Source organism: Bombina bombina, chromosome 1 (genome assembly GCF_027579735.1).
Source record: "Bombina bombina isolate aBomBom1 chromosome 1, aBomBom1.pri, whole genome shotgun sequence".
Taxonomy (NCBI): Eukaryota; Metazoa; Chordata; class Amphibia; order Anura; family Bombinatoridae; genus Bombina; species Bombina bombina.
The window spans coordinates 1,375,986,157-1,376,004,098 of NC_069499.1; the positions used below are offsets into that span (position 1 = coordinate 1,375,986,157).

Consider the following 17,942-nt stretch of genomic DNA (forward strand, 5'->3'; position numbering starts at 1 on the left):
TGCCTTTTGTTCAGCAAGGGCATTATATGTCTACAATAGATTTACAGGATGCATATCTGCATATTCCGATTCATCCAGCTCACTATCAGTTTCTGAGATTCTCTTTCCTAGACAAGCATTACCAGTTTGTGGCTCTGCCGTTTGGCCTAGCAACAGCTCCAAGAATTTTTACAAAGGTTCTCGGTGCCCTTCTATCTGTAATCAGAGAACAGGGTATTGTGGTATTTCCTTATTTGGACGATATCTTGGTACTTGCTCAGTCTTCACATTTAGCAGAATTTCAAACGAATCGACTTTTGTTGTTTCTTCAAAATCATGGTTGGAGGATCAATTCACTAAAAAGTTAATTGATTCCTCAGACAAGGGTAACCTTTTTGGGTTTCCAGATAGATTCAGTGTCCATGACTCTGTCTTTGACAGACAAGAGACGTCTAAAATTGATTTCAGCTTGTCGAAACCTTCAGTCACAATCATTCCCTTCGGTAGCCTTATGCATGGAAATTCTAGGTCTTATGACTGCTGCATCGGACGCGATCCCCTTTGCTCGTTTTCACATGCGACCTCTTCAGCTCTGTATGCTGAACCAATGGTGCAGGGATTACACAAAGATATCTCAATTAATATCTTTAAAACCGATTGTACGACACTCTCTGACGTGGTGGACAGATCACCATCGTTTAGTTCAGGGGGCTTCTTTTGTTCTTCCGACCTGGACTGTAATTTCAACAGATGCAAGTCTTACAGGTTGGGGAGCTGTGTGGGGGTCTCTGACAGCACAAGGGGTTTGGGAATCTCAGGAGGTGAGATTACCGATCAATATTTTGGAACGCCGTGCAATTTTCAGAGCTCTTCAGTCTTGGCCTCTTCTGAAGAGAGAATCGTTCATTTGTTTTCAGACAGACAATGTCACAACTGTGGCATACATCAATCATCAAGGAGGGACTCACAGTCCTCTGGCTATGAAAGAAGTATCTCGAATTCTGGTTAGGGCGGAATCCAGCTCCTGTCTAATCTCTGCAGTTCATATTCCAGGAATAGACAATTGGGAAGCGGATTATCTCAGTCGCCAAACGTTGCATCCGGGCGAATGGTCTCTTCACCCAGAGGTATTTCTTCAGATTGTTCAAATGTGGGAACTTCCAGAAAAAGATCTGATGGCTTCTCATCTAAACAAGAAACTTCCCAGGTATCTGTCCAGATCCCGGGATCCTCAGGCGGAGGCAGTGGATGCATTATCACTTCCTTGGAAGTATCATCCTGCCTATATCTTTCCGCCTCTAGTTCTTCTTCCAAGAGTAATCTCCAAGATTCTGAAGGAATGCTCGTTTGTTCTGCTGGTAGCTCCAGCATGGCCTCACAGGTTTTGGTATGCGGATCTTGTCCGGATGGCCTCTTGCCAACCGTGGACTCTTCCGTTAAGACCAGACCTTCTGTCGCAAGGTCCTTTTTTCCATCAGGATCTCAAATCCTTAAATTTAAAGGTATGGTGATTGAACGCTTGATTCTTGGTCAAAGAGGTTTCTCTGACTCTGTGATTAATACTATGTTACAGGCTCGTAAATCTGTATCTAGAGAGATATATTATAGAGTCTGGAAGACTTATATTTCTTGGTGTCTTTCTCATCATTTTTCCTGGCATTCTTTTAGAATTCCGAGAATTTTACAGTTTCTTCAGGATGGTTTAGATAAAGGTTTGTCCGCAAGTTCCTTGAAAGGTCAAATCTCTGCTCTTTCTGTTCTTTTTCACAGAAAGATTGCTAATCTTCCTGATATTCATTGTTTTGTACAAGCCTTGGTTCGTATAAACCAATTCAATTTCTCCTCCTTGGAGTTTGAATTTGGTTCTGGGGGCTCTTCAAGCTCCTCCGTTTGAACCTATGCATTCATTGGACATTAAATTACTTTCTTGGAAAGTTTTGTTCCTTTTGGCCATCTCTTCTGCCAGAAGAGTCTCTGAATTGTCTGCTCTTTCTTGTGAGTCTCCTTTTCTGATTTTTCATCAGGATAAGGCAGTGTTGCGAACTTCTTTTGAATTTTTACCTAAGGTTGTGAATTCCAACAACATTAGTAGAGAAATTGTAGTTCCTTCATTATGCCCTAATCCTAAGAATTCTAAGGAGAAATCATTGCATTCTTTGGATGTTGTTAGAGCTTTGAAATATTATGTTGAAGCTACTAAGAATTTCCGAAAGACTTCTAGTCTATTTGTTATCTTTTCCGGTTCTAGAAAAGGCCAGAAAGCTTCTGCCATTTCTTTGGCATCTTGGTTGAAATCTTTAATTCATCATGCCTATGTTGAGTCGGGTAAAACTCCGCCTCAGAGGATTACAGCTCATTCTACTAGGTCAGTCTCTACTTCCTGGGCATTTAGGAATGAAGCTTCGGTTGATCAGATTTGCAAAGCAGCAACTTGGTCTTCTTTGCATACTTTTACTAAATTCTACCATTTTGATGTGTTTTCTCCTTCTGAAGCAGTTTTTGGTAGAAAAGTACTTCAGGCAGCTGTTTCAGTTTGAATCTTCTGCTTATGTTTTCATTTAAACTTTATTTTGGGTGTGGATTATTTTCAGCAGGAATTGGCTGTCTTTATTTTATCCCTCCCTCTCTAGTGACTCTTGCGTGGAAAGATCCACATCTTGGGTAGTCATTATCCCATACGTCACTAGCTCATGGACTCTTACTAATTACATGAAAGAAAACATAATTTATGTAAGAACTTACCTGATAAATTCATTTCTTTCATATTAGCAAGAGTCCATGAGGCCCACCCTTTTTTGTGGTGGTTATGATTTTTTTGTATAATGCACAATTATTCCAATTCCTTATTTTTTTATGCTTTCGCACTTTTTTCTTATCACCCCACTTCTTGGCTATTTGTTAAACTGATTTGTGGGTGTGGTGAGGGGTGTATTTATAGGCATTTTGAGGTTTGGGAAACTTTGCCCCTCCTGGTAGGAATGTATATCCCATACGTCACTAGCTCATGGACTCTTGCTAATATGAAAGAAATGAATTTATCAGGTAAGTTCTTACATAAATTATGTTTTTATGTCCACAATAGACTTACAGGATGCTTATCTTCATATTCCAATTCATCCAGACCACTATCACATATTCTCTTTTCTAGACAAGCATTACCAGTTTGTCGCTCTTCCATTTGGCCTAGCGACAGCTCCAAGAAGGTTCTCGGTGCCCTTCTATCTGTAATCAGAGAGCAGGGTATTGCGGTGTTTCCTTATTTGGACGATATATTGGTACTAGCTCAGTCTTTTAATTTAGCAGAATCTCACACGTAACAACTAGTGTGGTTTCTTCAAAGGCATGGTTGGAGGATCAATTTACAAAAGAGTTTCTTGATTCCTCAAACAAAGGTCACCTTTTTAGGTTTCCAGATAAAGACAGAGTCATGGACACTGAATCTAACGGACAAGAGGCAAATGGAATTGGTTTTCGCTTGTCTAAAACCTTCAGTCTCGATCATTCCCTTCAGTGGCTATGTGCATTGAAGTTTTATGTTTTATGACTGCAGCATCGGACGCGATCCCCTTTGCTCATTTTCATGAGACCTCTGCAGCTTTGCATGCTGAATCAATGGTGCAGGGATTATACTCTGATATCACAATTGATATACTTAAATCCCAACATTCAACTCTCTCTGTCTTGGTGGTTGGACCATCATCGGATTATTCAAAGGGCCTCTCTTGTTCATCCTTCCTGGACTGTGATCTCAACAGATGCAAGTGTTATAGGTTGGGGAGCTGTTTGGGGGTCTCTGACAGCACAAGGGGTTTGGAAACCTCAAGAGACGAGGTTACCAATCAATATTTTACAACTCCGTGCTATCTTCAGAGCTCTTCAGGCTTGGCCTCTATTAAGGAGAGACCTTTTCATTCGTTTTCAGACAGACAATATCACAACAGTGGCATATGTCAATCATCAGGGAGGGACTCACAGTTCTTTAGCAATGAAGGAAGTATCTCTGATACTTCCTTGGGCGGAGTCCAACTCTGGTCTAATTACTGCAATTCATACCAGGTGTAGACAATTGGGAAGCGGGTTATCTCAGTCATCAGATGCGTTTCATCAGATTGTACAGATGTGGGGTCTTCCAGAATTAGATCTGATGGCTTCTTGTTTGAACAAGAAACTTCCCAGATATCTTTCCAGATCCAAGGATCCTCAGGCAGAGATGGTCGATGCTTTAGCAGTTCCTTGGTTTTACCAACCTGCTTACATTTTTCCACCTCTAGTCCTCCCAAGGGTGATTTCCAAGATCATAATGGAATAATCTCATGTGTTTCTGATAGCACCTGCATGGCCTCACAGGTTCTGGTATGCGGATCTTGTCCGGATGTCCAGTTGCCAGCCTTGGCCACTTCCTTTAAGGCCAGACATTCTGTCTCGAGGGCCATTTTTCCATCAGGATCTCAATTCTTTAAATTTGAAGGTATGGAAATTTGAACACTTAGTTCTTAGTCATAGAGGTTTCTCTGGCTCAGTTATTGACACTGTTACAGGCTCGTAAGTCTTTTTTTTCGAGGAAAATTTATTATCGGGTTTGGAAAACCTATATTTCATGATGCTCCTCTCATCATTTTTCTTGGCAATCTTTTAGATTCCTCTGATTTTACAATTTCTTCAGGATGGTTTGGATAAGGGAACACCTCTGCTCTTTCTGTCTTATTTCATAGAAAGATTGCTAAACTTCCTGATATTCACTGTTTTGTTCAGGCTTTGGTTCGTATCAAAGCTGTTATGAAGTCTATTTCTCCTCCTTGGAGTCTTAATTTGCTTTTAAGGATTTTACAGGCTCCTCCCTTTGATCCTATGCATTCTTTGGATATTAAACTACTTTCTTGGAAAGTGTTATTTCTTTTGGCTATCTCTTCTGCTAGAAGAGTTTGAGTTGTCGACTCTCTTGTGAGTCTCCTTATCTGATATTTCATCAAGATAAAGCGGTTTTACAGACTTTGTTTAAATTTTTGCCTAAAGTTGTGAATTCTAACATTAGTAGGGAAATTGTTGTTCATTCCTTGTGTCCTAATTCTAAGAATTCTCTTGAGAGATCTCTACATTCTTTGGATGTGGTAAGAGCTTTGAAATACTATGTTGAAGCTACTAAGGATTTCAGAAAGACTTCTAGTCTATTTGTTATTTTTTTCTGGTTCCAGGAAAGGTCAGAAATCCTCTGCCACTTCTTTGGCATCTTGGTTGAAACTTTTGATTCACAAGGCTTATTTGGAGGCGGGGCAGTCTCCGCCTCAGAGTATTACAGCTCATTCTACCAGATCAGTTGCCACTTCTTGGGCTTTCAAGAATGGAGCTTCAGTTGATCAGATTTGCAAAGCAGCAACTTGGTCTTCTTTGCATACATTTACTAAATTTTACCATTTTGATGTGTTTGCTTCTTCAGAAGCAGTCTTTGATAGAAAAGTTCTTCAGGCAGCTGTCTGATTCTTTTTACCTATGATTTGAGTTTTTTGAATTTAAGAAAACTTAATTATTTGGATTTATTTTTTTCTGCGGAAGTAGCTGTTTTTATTTTATCCCTCCCTCCTCTCTAGTGACTCCACATCTTGGGTATTGTATCTCATACGTCACTAGCTCATGGACTCTTGCCACTTACATGAAAGAAAACATAATTTATATAAGAATTTACCCAATTCATTTCTTTCATAGTGGCAAGAGTCCATGACACCCACCTTATTTTTTGGTGGTTGTTTTTTTTTTTTTTTTTTTATAAAAGCATATTATTTTTTTCCAGTGCCTCTCTTTGTATGCTTTTTTTATTCCTTTTTACACCTCACTACTTGGCTATACGTTAAAACTGAAGTATGTGTGGTGGGAGGTGTATTTATAGGCATTTTGAGGTTTGTGAAACTTTGCCCCCTCTTGGTAGGAATGTATATCCCATACATCACTAGCTCATGGACTCTTGCCACTATGAAAGAAATGAATTTATCAGGTAAGTTCTTACATAAATTATGTTTTTAGCTGTAGTGTAGAGATAACCCTCCTACTGGTCTGCCCAGTATGTAATTTAAGGTTGTTGTTTTTTAACCCTCCCACTAATGGTGGCCATCTGTAGTACTGGCAGTTGTCTGCTAGTACCTATAGATACCTATATTTTTTATTTTTCTGTAGTGTAGTGGTCCCCCACCGGTGATCATTAGCTTGGGCCCCCACCCCACATTTTTTCTGTAGGGTAGCTCTCCCTCCCAGCCCCCTCCGCTGCTGGGTCGCCCACCCACCTCCCGCTGGCACCAGCAGATAATGACAGTGACAAACACAGTGTCACGATCTAACAATCTGGCATCTTCCTCCATATAGAAACAGAGCACCAATCGCGCTCCATTTCCATATGCAGACAGATGCCTGGAGCTCAGGAACTCCAGCTCTCGTCTGTAAAGCTGGAGCTTTCTGCAGCTCCGACGTATATATACGTTACGTGGTACGATGAGCTTCATTTTTTCTATAAAGCACAGTCAATATCCAGCACTCAAACCCAAGGTGTGTGCAAGCTGACACAGGATCAATGCAAAGATCCAAATAACATCAAATATATCCAAAAAAAATGCAGCAGCACCACTTCTTATCATCCAAGAAAGTTTCTTTATTGTCACATAATGGGAGCAGGTAAGATATAGAACAACGTTTCGGGTAATCAACTCTTAGTCATGTTCACATTTCTTGGATGATAAGAAGTGGTGCTGCTGCATTTTTTGGATATACTTCATTTTTTCTATGTGATTCAGATAACGTGCGACTTTCCAATTACTTCTATTTAATTTGTTTGTTCCCTTAATATACTTTGTTGAACAGGATACCTAGGTAGGCTTGCAATTAGGAAGTTTTTTCAGGACCGGTACCGATTATTTGGCGCCTTTCAGGCCGATAACGGATAACAGGGTCCGATATTCTATACATTTAAAGTTTTGAAAAATCAACACAATTTCTACACAAATCTGGTATAAACTAAACATATTAAAACTTTAAACATTAAAAGTAAACAACTGGGAAAAATAAAGTGCTTCAACATTAACTTATTAAAAAGCTTCCCAAAACATAGAAAAATGACAAATACCTTTTTAAACTGCACACTGATATAAAATTGAATTTAAGTCACTACTGCAAAGCTAGAAACTACACAATTTCTTCAATACTCCCAGTTAAGTAGAACATTATAGTGCAGAAAGCAGCTTTAGTGAAATGTTTAGCAAATGTGTAAAAGTTATCAGAATGCAACAAATAATGTTCTATTTCTGACAGCAATTAGCAAGCAGATAGATTTTATGTATTGCTGACCCCTATGAGCAAATGTAATTTAGCTCTATGTACCTTAGGGTAACAATGTAGTTTTAAGTGCCACTTAAAGATCACATTTTCCATTTCACAAATCATATGCAAGTCCATCTACAGGCCTGCCATTGGGGGTATGGTAGTTGGTAACTGAGCTCCCAGGAACACCTGGGCTTGGACTCTTATCAGTGCTATTTATTATTAGATGCTATGTCCAGCTTATATGTGCTATCGGGCTGCAAAATCATGATGTAGTGCATCACTACATATGAAATACAGAATCCAAGCCCAGGTGTTCCTATGAGCTCAGTTACCAATTACCATACCCCCAATAGCCGGCCTGTAGATGGACTTGCACTAACAAACACATGATTTGTGTCACTTAAAACTACATAGTTTCCCCGAAGTACACAGAGCTAAATTACTTTTGATTTGCTCAATATCGGTAGGTTTCTGACCGATACCAATTTATTTAAGAAATTCTGAATATCGGCCCTAATAATCGGCCACTCAGATAATCAGTCTACTCCTAATATATGCCTCATCTTATTGGCTCACCCAATGTGTTTAGCTTCAAGTAATGCATTGCTGCTTCTTCAAAAAAGCATAAAAAGAGAATTAAGCAAATTAGATAATAGAAGTAAACTGGAAAGTTATTTAAAAATCAGAATCATGAAAGAAATGTTTTGGGTTTTAATGTCTTTAGTTGTATATTTATTAGATGTAGCCAGAAATTGGATATATAACATTTAAGATGGCTATAACAACAAAGCAAGCATTTAGGGTTTGAAGTTTTTTTGACATGACTTTGTTTGTTTATCCATATAACAACAAATCACTTGTCACATACTAAATAGTCACAGATGATCCTTCACGGATGTTTTGAAAGTTCCACTTTACAGTGGATTGTGGGGTTCCATTCTCACCATTTTGATTCCCTAGACTCCTAGAGGCCACAAATATGAGCTGGAGCTCCTGTTTACACTAATTAGCATGGGCTTATTTGGTAACCATCAATCTAAAGATGCATACTTTAATATCTCACAGCTAGATTTACCTAATTTTCTCAGCTTTTCCATGGGAAGCAGTTACTTCTAATTTGTGTTTGCCATTCACACTTTTTCACAAACATCAAAGTTTCTAGTGCATCATCTGTAAAGTATATGTATTAAAGGGCCAATGTACTACAGAATTTTTGTTTAAAAATATAATCCATTTCTTACCCATCCCCCTTTTTCACATAACTAACATGGTTAGATTAATATACTTTTTACTTCTGTGATTACCTTGTACCTAAGCCTCTGTAGGCTGCCCATTATTTCAGTTTTTTTTGACAGACTTGCATTTTAGTAAATCAGTGCTGACTCATAAATAAATCCACAGGAGTAAGCAGTGTTATCTATATGCACACATGAACTAGCGCTGTCTAGGTGTGAAAAACTTTCACTGAGATAAGAGGTGACCTTCAAATTTAGCATATGAGCCTACCTAGGTTTTAGCTTTCAACAAAGAATACCAAGAGAACAAAGCAAATTTGATTATAAAATTAATATGAAAGTTGTTTAAAATTGCATGCCCTATCTGAGTCATTAAAGGGATACTGAACCCAAATTTATTCTTTCATGATTCAGATAGATTGAAATTTTAAGCAACTTTCTAATTTACTTCTATTTTCATTTTTTCTTTGTTCTTGGCTCAACACCCTGGATAGAGCTTGCTGATTGGTGGGTACATTTAGCCACCAATCAGCAAGCTGTACACAGGTGCTGAACCAAAGATGGGCCAGCTTGTAAGCTTACATTCCTGCTTTTTCAAATAAAGATACCAGGAGAACGAATAAAAATGAATAACAAAAGTAAATTAGAAAGTTGCTTAAAATTGCATGCTGTATCTGAATCATGAAAGAAAAAAAATTGGGTTCAGTATTCCTTTAAAGTTTAATTTTGACTAGACTGTCCCTTTATCATTTCTAATGAGGATCTTGTGGACAAACAATTTTGCCATGCCTTTGCTAGGGTGAAATTGTTTTTAAGCTATATTGGATATCTGTCATTTAGTAGATGCCACATTTGAGTTTTGTGAGTAGTGTTTACTAGGGTGAGCCAAGATAAATTAAAATTGAAATCTTACCATCATTTCCCTTAATAGCATACTTCCTTTATTTACTGATTTTATATAATAATGGAATGTCAGGAAGAGGAGGGGTATTTATTGTCCCTGCTGATAAAAGTGGGGTTTTAAAACCTCAATCAATAACAGACTGGTATACGTATTACATTGTGAACGCGTGCACATGGTCAGTAGGAGCTGATGACCCAGAAAGTGTGCCTATAAAAAGACTGCAAAATGTGATAATGGAGGTATATTTGAAAGTAATTTTCACTTTAGTGTTGTGGTCATATGAATTATTTTGCTACTTCTTCCCTTTTTAAAACCACCTATTGCCATTTCGTACACCAATATAATGTTGGGAAGCACAGATGCATTTGTGAGATGCATGTTTTATGATCAGTATTAGTCTAGACCAGTTATTCTTAAACCAAGTGACCTTGAGGACTGATTAATTTTATTTAGCCAGATGTGTTGAGGGGCCCTGTAGTTTTAGTTATATAGATATCTAGATATACATGTGTGTGTCCCAGCTGTTGAGAAACCAGGCTCTAGACTGTTTAGTCTATTTTAGTATAAGTTAACTGATGCACATTGGAATATGAGCTTAATATTCAGAGTCCTCATTACTTATCATCCGTTCCGTCCCACAGGTGTGTCAGTCACCTCAAGTAACACCGGAGTCCCCGATATCTCTGGGTCTGTCTATTCTAAAACACAGGTATGTGAGTAGTCCAGTAGACAGTGTCAGAATGATCTAAGCAAGAATTAAGTTAAATTGTTGAGGTTCTATGTAGGGAAATGACTAAGTTTTCGTACAAACTCCTATAACACTCTTATACATTGGCAATGCTGATCACTTTTACACTTATTCTATTTTGGTTATACCCCAACACTAAAACTTAAAGTGAGGTAAATGCTAGTGTTTCAAAATTGCTAGGACTTACCATCACTAAAAATAAAGGAGACCTTCATTCATCAGTTTAAAAACAAAGAAACTGATGAATAGGTACTTTATTTTGCCGCGTATTCAGCACTAATCTAAACGCCTCCGGCCGCCCCTGTTCAGTTTTCGCAATGAGGTGACGTTTCCACCTCTTAGCCAATTGCCATGCTAACCTACTGCATAATGCCAAAGAGGTGGAAACGTCACCTCATTGAAAAACCGAGCTGTGCCATGGGCGGCCAGAGGAACTTAGGTTAGCGCTGAAGCTGCAGCAAAATAAAGGTACCAATTCATCAGTTTTTTTTTTTTCCAACTGATGAATAAAGGTTGCCTTTATTTTTAGTGATGGTTTTTGAAATTGCCATCACTTTAACTTGCTGACATAAACTAAGTCTTCTCTTTTACAAATACTCTGAATTGGAAGGAAGTGTCTGTGCATGCAAGGCTCTGAGGTGGCAGGTTTCGTAAGTCAACAATGAAACATTGTTCCCTGTGTTTTTCACATTCTAAAATGTTTTTCAGTGTAACATTGTTGCACACATTTACTGCCATTTAATTGCAAAGTGTGGGGTTTTATTTTTTCCTCTGCCCTGCACCAGTTCATCTTACAGCATGCTGTGAACTGATGGCCTCATCAGTGAACTGTTTACATCAGTCCCTAGTTGGTGACCGTAAAGGAGATAAATGTACACAAGGTTTTTCAGGGGACATGTCCCAGAACTGCAAATCGTAGCACTTTTTGCTAACTAGGTGACTGTTTAATTGATTATGTGCATATGACCACTAATTGTCAACAAGGGAGATCACTTATCCAATGCTTTTGTCGGTGATCCCCTGCACTACAGCCCACAATTGGTGGTGGCATAACAGACAGCACTCTAAAGGCTTTATGGAAGTTCCGGTGATGTTGACACAAATGTGTGTAATGACATCACAGTGGGAGAGGAACCAGGAAGTCACCGGCAGTGAAGGGAACGGGAGAGGATGCTTAAACCCTTCAATCTCAGCTCCAATAGTAGCCACAGACCTTCAAGCCCCTTAGTTTGAAAGGGAATCTCATGACCCCCCTCCCCCACCAAAGAAAAAAAAAACGCACAAAACTTTTTTGCCCTGAAGAAGAGGGTTTAGGGGCTCATTTAAAAATCTCAAATGTCCAGAGACTCCTTATGAAATTCCTTTTTTATATAAAAATGACAATTGTCAAATTTGGCTTCACTAATATTTTCTCCCCTTTATTGTGTTCCCAATTATCCATTTTAACTACTGGAGTGTATTAAATTTACAAATTGCTCCTTTACTTTTTTTATTTGAAATAGCTGATTTTGCTTATTTTATCCCCACCTATATTGAACATTTCTGGACTTAAAGGGAGGGACTACACTAAAATTGTTATTGTTTAAAAAGATATATAATGCCTTTACTACCCATTCCCCTGCTTTTCACAACCAACATTGATATATTAATATACTTTATACCATTTAAACCTCTTTCTGCCTGTTTCTAAGCCACTATAGACAGCCTCTTATCACATGCTTTATTTGCTTTTCACAACAGGAGATTGCTAGTCCATGTGGGCCATATAGATAACGTGTTCAAACCCAAGGAGTTATTTAAGATTTAGCACAACACTGTACTAAATGCAAGTCAATAGATAATAGTCATGTGATCAGGGGGCTGTCAGAAGATGCTTAGATACAAGGTAATCAGAGGTAAAAAGTATATTAATATAACTCTTTTGGTTATGTAAAACTGGGGAATGGGTAATAAAGGGATTATCTACCTTTTAAAGCAATAAAAATGTTGTTGTAGACTGTCCCTTTAAGTTCTGGTTACAAAACAAACATGTAAAAAAAAAGTTGTTTTTTTTTTTTCATTGATCTCTTAAGTATTGGCCTTTAGGTAAACAGTAATAAAGATACTCTTTGTACATAATTAGATAAGATAAGGCATTATCTACCCACAAGATCAGACCATTGTATTGAATTTTGTTTTCAGTCAGCAGAAATAATTTCATATATAAAAATATACCTAAAGGAATAATTTCCCATACATTTTAACTCTGCAGCTGATATAACTAGTAATTAGAAAAACATCAAGGATAAACCAATTTCACAGTACATTGTCACTTCAAGGTGATCACAGTAGCAACAGTGGTCTGGTTTTTTTTGTTGTTGTTTGTTTTACATTTTTTGTTACATGTGTTGAAATATAAATGGTATATTTTGAGTTTTCTGAAAAAACAATATATAATTTGTGTGGGAAACTCACTGAAACAAGACTTTTTTTATAATAGTGTTTAATGTAAGCAGCATACAGAAGTTAAAAATCAGCTATGTGAAGGGGTTAAACATTTATTTTGTTTTTACAGTAGATATTTGATGTGTCTTATCACCTTTGGAACAGCCTATTTAGTGTCCAGATGTCTATTGGAATATTTTCTTGAAGGGAAACTATACTGTAAAATGTGTTTCCCCTAAATGTGTTCACAATTACTTCTTCTTCCTGCTGCAGAGTGTTAATTGTATTAGAAATTGTCATTTTGTGTTTATTTTTCTATTTGAAATAGCTGTTCATGCTCATTAAACTCATCACCCATTGTCCTCAAGATGTCCATTTAATTGGGCTGAGCCTGAAGAAAAAAGTTGATGTTCTCATGTTATCGCTGTAGGTGTACACAAAGGCCAATAGTTAGGAAATTAAATGTTAATGATGTTAGCGCTGCAGAATCTGTTGGCGCTCTACAAATAACCGATAATAATAATAATGATGGGGTGTGGGTTCAATGAGCCTAACAAGCTAATTCAGACACAAAAATCCCTCTCCCAACCCTCATAGGGAGGGTGATGTCAGTTGCTGCTTCATATTTCTTTTTCTATATAGAATACTGTAGTATTCATTATCAGAATTGATGGTGGTTTCAGCAGCAATTTTCAGATTACTTAAATAAAGGTAAAACAATGTAATACTCTCCAGTTGGTAAAATGGATTACTGGGAACACATTAAAGGGGACACACTTTATTGTACAATGTCCCTTTAACTTGAAAACATTACTGTGAAAAACTCAACATTGTGGTGATAAACATGTTGGGGTTTATCTGGCCTTTCAGACATATGACCTTATAGAAAACGTACTGCAGATTACAATTTTTTATGATGAATGTTCAAATTTGAAATGTTGTGATTGTTTTGCTACATACTGGCAATAATTTACTGTGTTTTCCTTCTGTACAGCAATCTTTCGAGAAGCAGGGATTCCACACCGGTACCCCAGCCACTTCCTTTAACCTCCCCTCAGCCCTAGGAAGTGGTGGACCCATAAACCCAGCCACAGCAGCAGCTTATCCCCCAGCTCCCTTCATGCACATTTTGGCCCCTCACCAGCAGCCTCACTCGCAGATCCTACACCATCATCTCCAACAGGACGCTCAGGTAATATAAACAGTTTTGAGGAGAAAAAGTAAATTAACAGCTCTCTTTACTGCACACCTACACAATTTAGTCTGAATATTTAACAGTTAGTATTGGCAAGTACTATTAAAGGGTGTTTCTTTCCTAAGATATGGTGAGTCCATGGCGTCCTCAATTACTGTTGGGAATATCACTCCTGGCCAGCAGGAGGCGGCAAAGAGCACCACAGCAAAGCTGTTAAGTATCACTCCCACAATCCCCAGTCATTCTCTTTGCCTTCGGTGCAAGGAGGAGGTGAAGTTTTGGTGTCTGAATAAGATTTGCTTCAATCAAGAGTTTATTTTTTTGAAAGCCAGAGTAGGTTTGCTCTGATCTTTCCTCATTAAATTGGGTTTAGCTGTACTCCAGCCAGTCAGTCTCTTCAGTAGGGCAGTGGTAGCTTTCAAGCAGTTAGGAACTTGTGAGGTGGGCCTTACTGCTATTTCTTAACAGGTTGCTGCCCTTATGTAGAAAGCCAGAGTAGGTTTACTCTGTCCTTTCTTATTTTCACAGGTCTCTGAGGAGTGGCTTCCTCTCATGCCGGGTGAGCTGCCGGACAGCCAGAGGTGCAGGTAAGTGCCATTTTTTTGTTTGATAAGAATGCTGACACTAAACAGAGGGAGCTGCACTGAGGGTTTTAATTCCTGTGGTAAACAAGCGGGACTATTTATGGCAAGGAGCAGGCACTAAGAGTGAATTTTTAGAGTGTGTTACAAGTGGCTCAGTACTTTTATTTTCACCAAGTATCCAAGTGATTGGTGTGTCTACTATGATGAAACAGAATATGTTTCGATCGATATTAATTTTATTGGCCATCAGGACCGCCTCTGACAAGGAGAGGCGGATCCTTTTTCTGTGGCGGTATTTCAGTTTTCAAAGCACGCCTTTTTCATATGTTGATGACGCAGCTTCTAACGGATCGTATTATTTGCTTTTCTAGAGCTTCTGGGGCTACTGCGATCTAGGAAGTGAAGATTAGGTTGCTATTTTCTCGGAGTGCAGAGGGGGCAGGTAGGCACCTCGGTAATAGCGCTGAGGCGTTGTGTATAAATCCTCCATTGTGAAGGAGGTATTGGCAGGCTTATTTGATTCCATATTATTTGCAATGCAGAATATATCATTAAAGAACAGTATTGGGTTCTCTTAACAATCTTTCATTCCTGTGGGAACCAATATCTTAAAGGTATAGCTTTTAAAATAATTTTGTTTGTTTATTTAATTGCAATATGGACTTAGAGAGAGTGTCTTCTGTTGGATGCAAACTTTGTATGAATAACCAAGTTGAACCTCCTTTGCCTTTTTGTTCATCTTGTATTGAGAGGACATTAATGTTTAAAGATAGACTTTTTAATGCTGTGCCACCACTCTCGGGTTGATGCTGCTCAGGCAATGCAGAAATTGCCGCCCAGGTATCCTCGGAAGTATTTGAGGCGTTAGCTGCCATTCCCATGCTTCAGGGAAGACGCAAGAGGAAAATTAAGGAATCAGATTGTAAGGTTTCTGATCCAGTTCCGACTAACCAAGTTGCTCTTTCTCACAAATCTGAAGAGGAAGATATGTCGGTAGCCTCTGAGGTTGAAATTTTAGATTCGGACAGTATTATTCCTTCTTCTGATACTGAAGTTGTATCCTTCAGGTTTAAGCTTGAACACCTCCGTGTCCTGTTAAAGGAGGTTTTGGCTACACTGGACGACTCCGATACTCCTGTCATTGTCAATCCTAAGAAATCTAGTAAATTAGATACTTTGATGTTCCCTCCTCTGTGTTTCCTGTGCCAGACCGTGCTACGGAGATTATTACTCGGGAATTGGAGAAGCCTGGGATTCCCTTTTCCCCTTCCCTGGTTTTTAAAAAGATGTTTCCTGTGGTTGACTCCATTAAGGAGTCGTGGCAGATGGTGCCCAAGGTGTAAGGGTCAATTTCTACTCTGGCTAAGAGAACTACTATTCCTATAGAGGATAGTTGCTCTTTCAAAGATCCAATGGACAAGAAGCTGGAGGCTTACTTGAAAAAGATGTATATTTATTAAGGTCTCCAATGGCAACCTGCAGTGTGCATTGCTACTGTGACTAGTGATGCAGCCTACTGGTTTGATGCATTAATGAATGAGGGAGCCGCACTAAGTTCAAATAACAAATTAAGCAAATTTATTGCATATAGACAAGTATAAAAAAACACAGCAAGAAAGGTGTCTGACGCGTTTCCTGCCCTCTAGTGGCGCTTCATCAGAGACATAATGAACATGTACACAGCCTATCCTTATATAGGCACAAATTGCCCACACATTACCTAGATCACTGACCCTCAACGGAGGCACTTGCAGCCGCTACGGCGGGTGACGTCATACACCCTGGACGGACTCTGGTAGTGAGCGCCAAGAGCTGTGCAGCCGCAAACACCCACTCACATGGTTTGATGCATTATCTGAGTCTCTTCAAGCAGGGACTCCATTGGAGGAGATCCAGAATAGGATTAAGGCTCCTAAGTTAGCCAATTCCTTTATTACTGACGCTTCTTTGCAGGTCATTAAGTTAGGAGCCAAAATGTCTGGTTCCACTGTATTGGCGCGTAAAGCATTATGGCTGAAATCCTGGTCAGCGGTTGTTTCATCCAAGTCTAAACTTTTGGCTATTCCCTACAAGGGTAAGACCTTGTTTGGACCTGGTTTGGAAGAAATTATTTCTGATATCACGGGTGGTAAAGGATTATTTCTGCCACAAAATAAGAAAAATAGACAGAAAGGACGTCAGAGTAATTCTCTTTCTTTTCGTAACTTCAGAGGTAAGTCTTCACCTTCCTCTACCAAGCAGGAACAGTCCAAACCTTCTTGGAAACCCAGTCAGTCTTGGAACAAGGGGAAGCAATCTAAGAAGCCTGCAGCTGAGTCAATGTCAGCATGAAGGGGTTGCCCCCGATCAGAGATCGGATCAAGTGGGGGGAAGACTTTCTCAGTTTTCTCAAGCATGGATATGAGATGTCCCAGATCCTTGGGCCGTGGACATAGGATCTCAGGGTTACAAGTTAGAATTCAAGACCTTTCCCCCCAGGGGCAGGTTCCACCTCCTCAAGATTATCTGAAGACCAAAGAAAAAGAGAAGCGTTCTGGAAATGTGTGCAGGACGTTTTCTACTTAGGAGTGATTGTTCTAGTTTAGAAACAGGGTCTGGGGTTCTACTCCAATCTGTGGTTCCCAAAAAAGAGGGGACTTTCTGACCACTTCTAGATCTAAAGTGTCTAAACAAATTTCTCAGAGTACCGTCCTTCAAGATGGAGACTATTCGATCCATTCTTCCTTTCGTACAAGAGGGTCCGTTCGTGATGACACTAGACCTGAAGGATGCGTACCTTCATGTTCCCATCCACAGTGATCATAACAAATTTCTGAGATTTGCCTTTCTGGATAATCATTTTCAGTTTTTGGCTCTTCCATTTGGTCTTGCCACAGCTCCCAGAATTTTCTCAAAGGTTCTGGGGGCTCTTTTGGCAGTGATTCGTTCTTGGGGAATTTCTGTGGTGCCCTATCTAGACGCCATCTTTTCAACTAGCAAAATCTCACACAGAGATCTTGTTGTATTTTCGTTGTTCCCACGGATGGAAGGTAAATTTGGAAGAGTTCCCTTGTTCCAGCTACAATGGTGGTTTTCTTGGGGACCATTATAGATTCCATATAAATGAAAATATTTGACGGAGGTCATAAAAAACAAGATTCTTTCCGCTTGCCCCTCTCTACAGTCTGCTATTCGACCTTCAGTGGAGGTAATTGGTCTGATGGTTGCTTCCATGGACATTGTCCCCTTTGCTTGATTCCATTTGAGAGCTCTGCAGTTATGCATGCTCAGTCAATGGAACGGGGATTATGCAGATCTGTCTCAGAAGATAGTGCTAGATCAGTCGACAAGAGATTCTCTTCCGTGGTGGCTGTCTCAGGGGACATCTGTCTCAGGGGACATCTGTCTCAGGGGACATCTGTCTCAGGGGACATCTGTCTCAGGGGACATCTGTCTCAGGGGACATCTGTCTCAGGGGACATCTGTCTCAGGGGACATCTGTCTCAGGGGACATCTGTCTCAGGGGACATCTGTCTCAGGGGACATCTGTCTCAGGGGACATCTGTCTCAGGGGACATCTGTCTCAGGGGAC

General features: G+C 39.4%; 1 protein-coding gene across 11 annotated transcripts in view; it reads left to right on the forward strand.

Moving 5' to 3' along the window:
* The window catches only part of UBAP2L (ubiquitin associated protein 2 like), a 283,364-nt gene that overhangs the window by 233,874 nt on the left and 31,548 nt on the right, over positions 1-17,942 (forward strand). For 8 of the 11 annotated variants that reach the window (XM_053704446.1, XM_053704451.1, XM_053704449.1 and 5 more), the window contains exons 26-27: positions 10,062-10,129; positions 13,587-13,784. In XM_053704446.1, coding sequence (XP_053560421.1) covers positions 10,062-10,129; positions 13,587-13,784 — 266 coding nt within the window. Of the gene's footprint in view, positions 1-10,061; positions 10,130-13,586; positions 13,785-17,942 lie in introns of those variants that run through there. The other 3 variants (XM_053704454.1, XM_053704452.1, XM_053704453.1) reach the window with 3 other exon arrangements.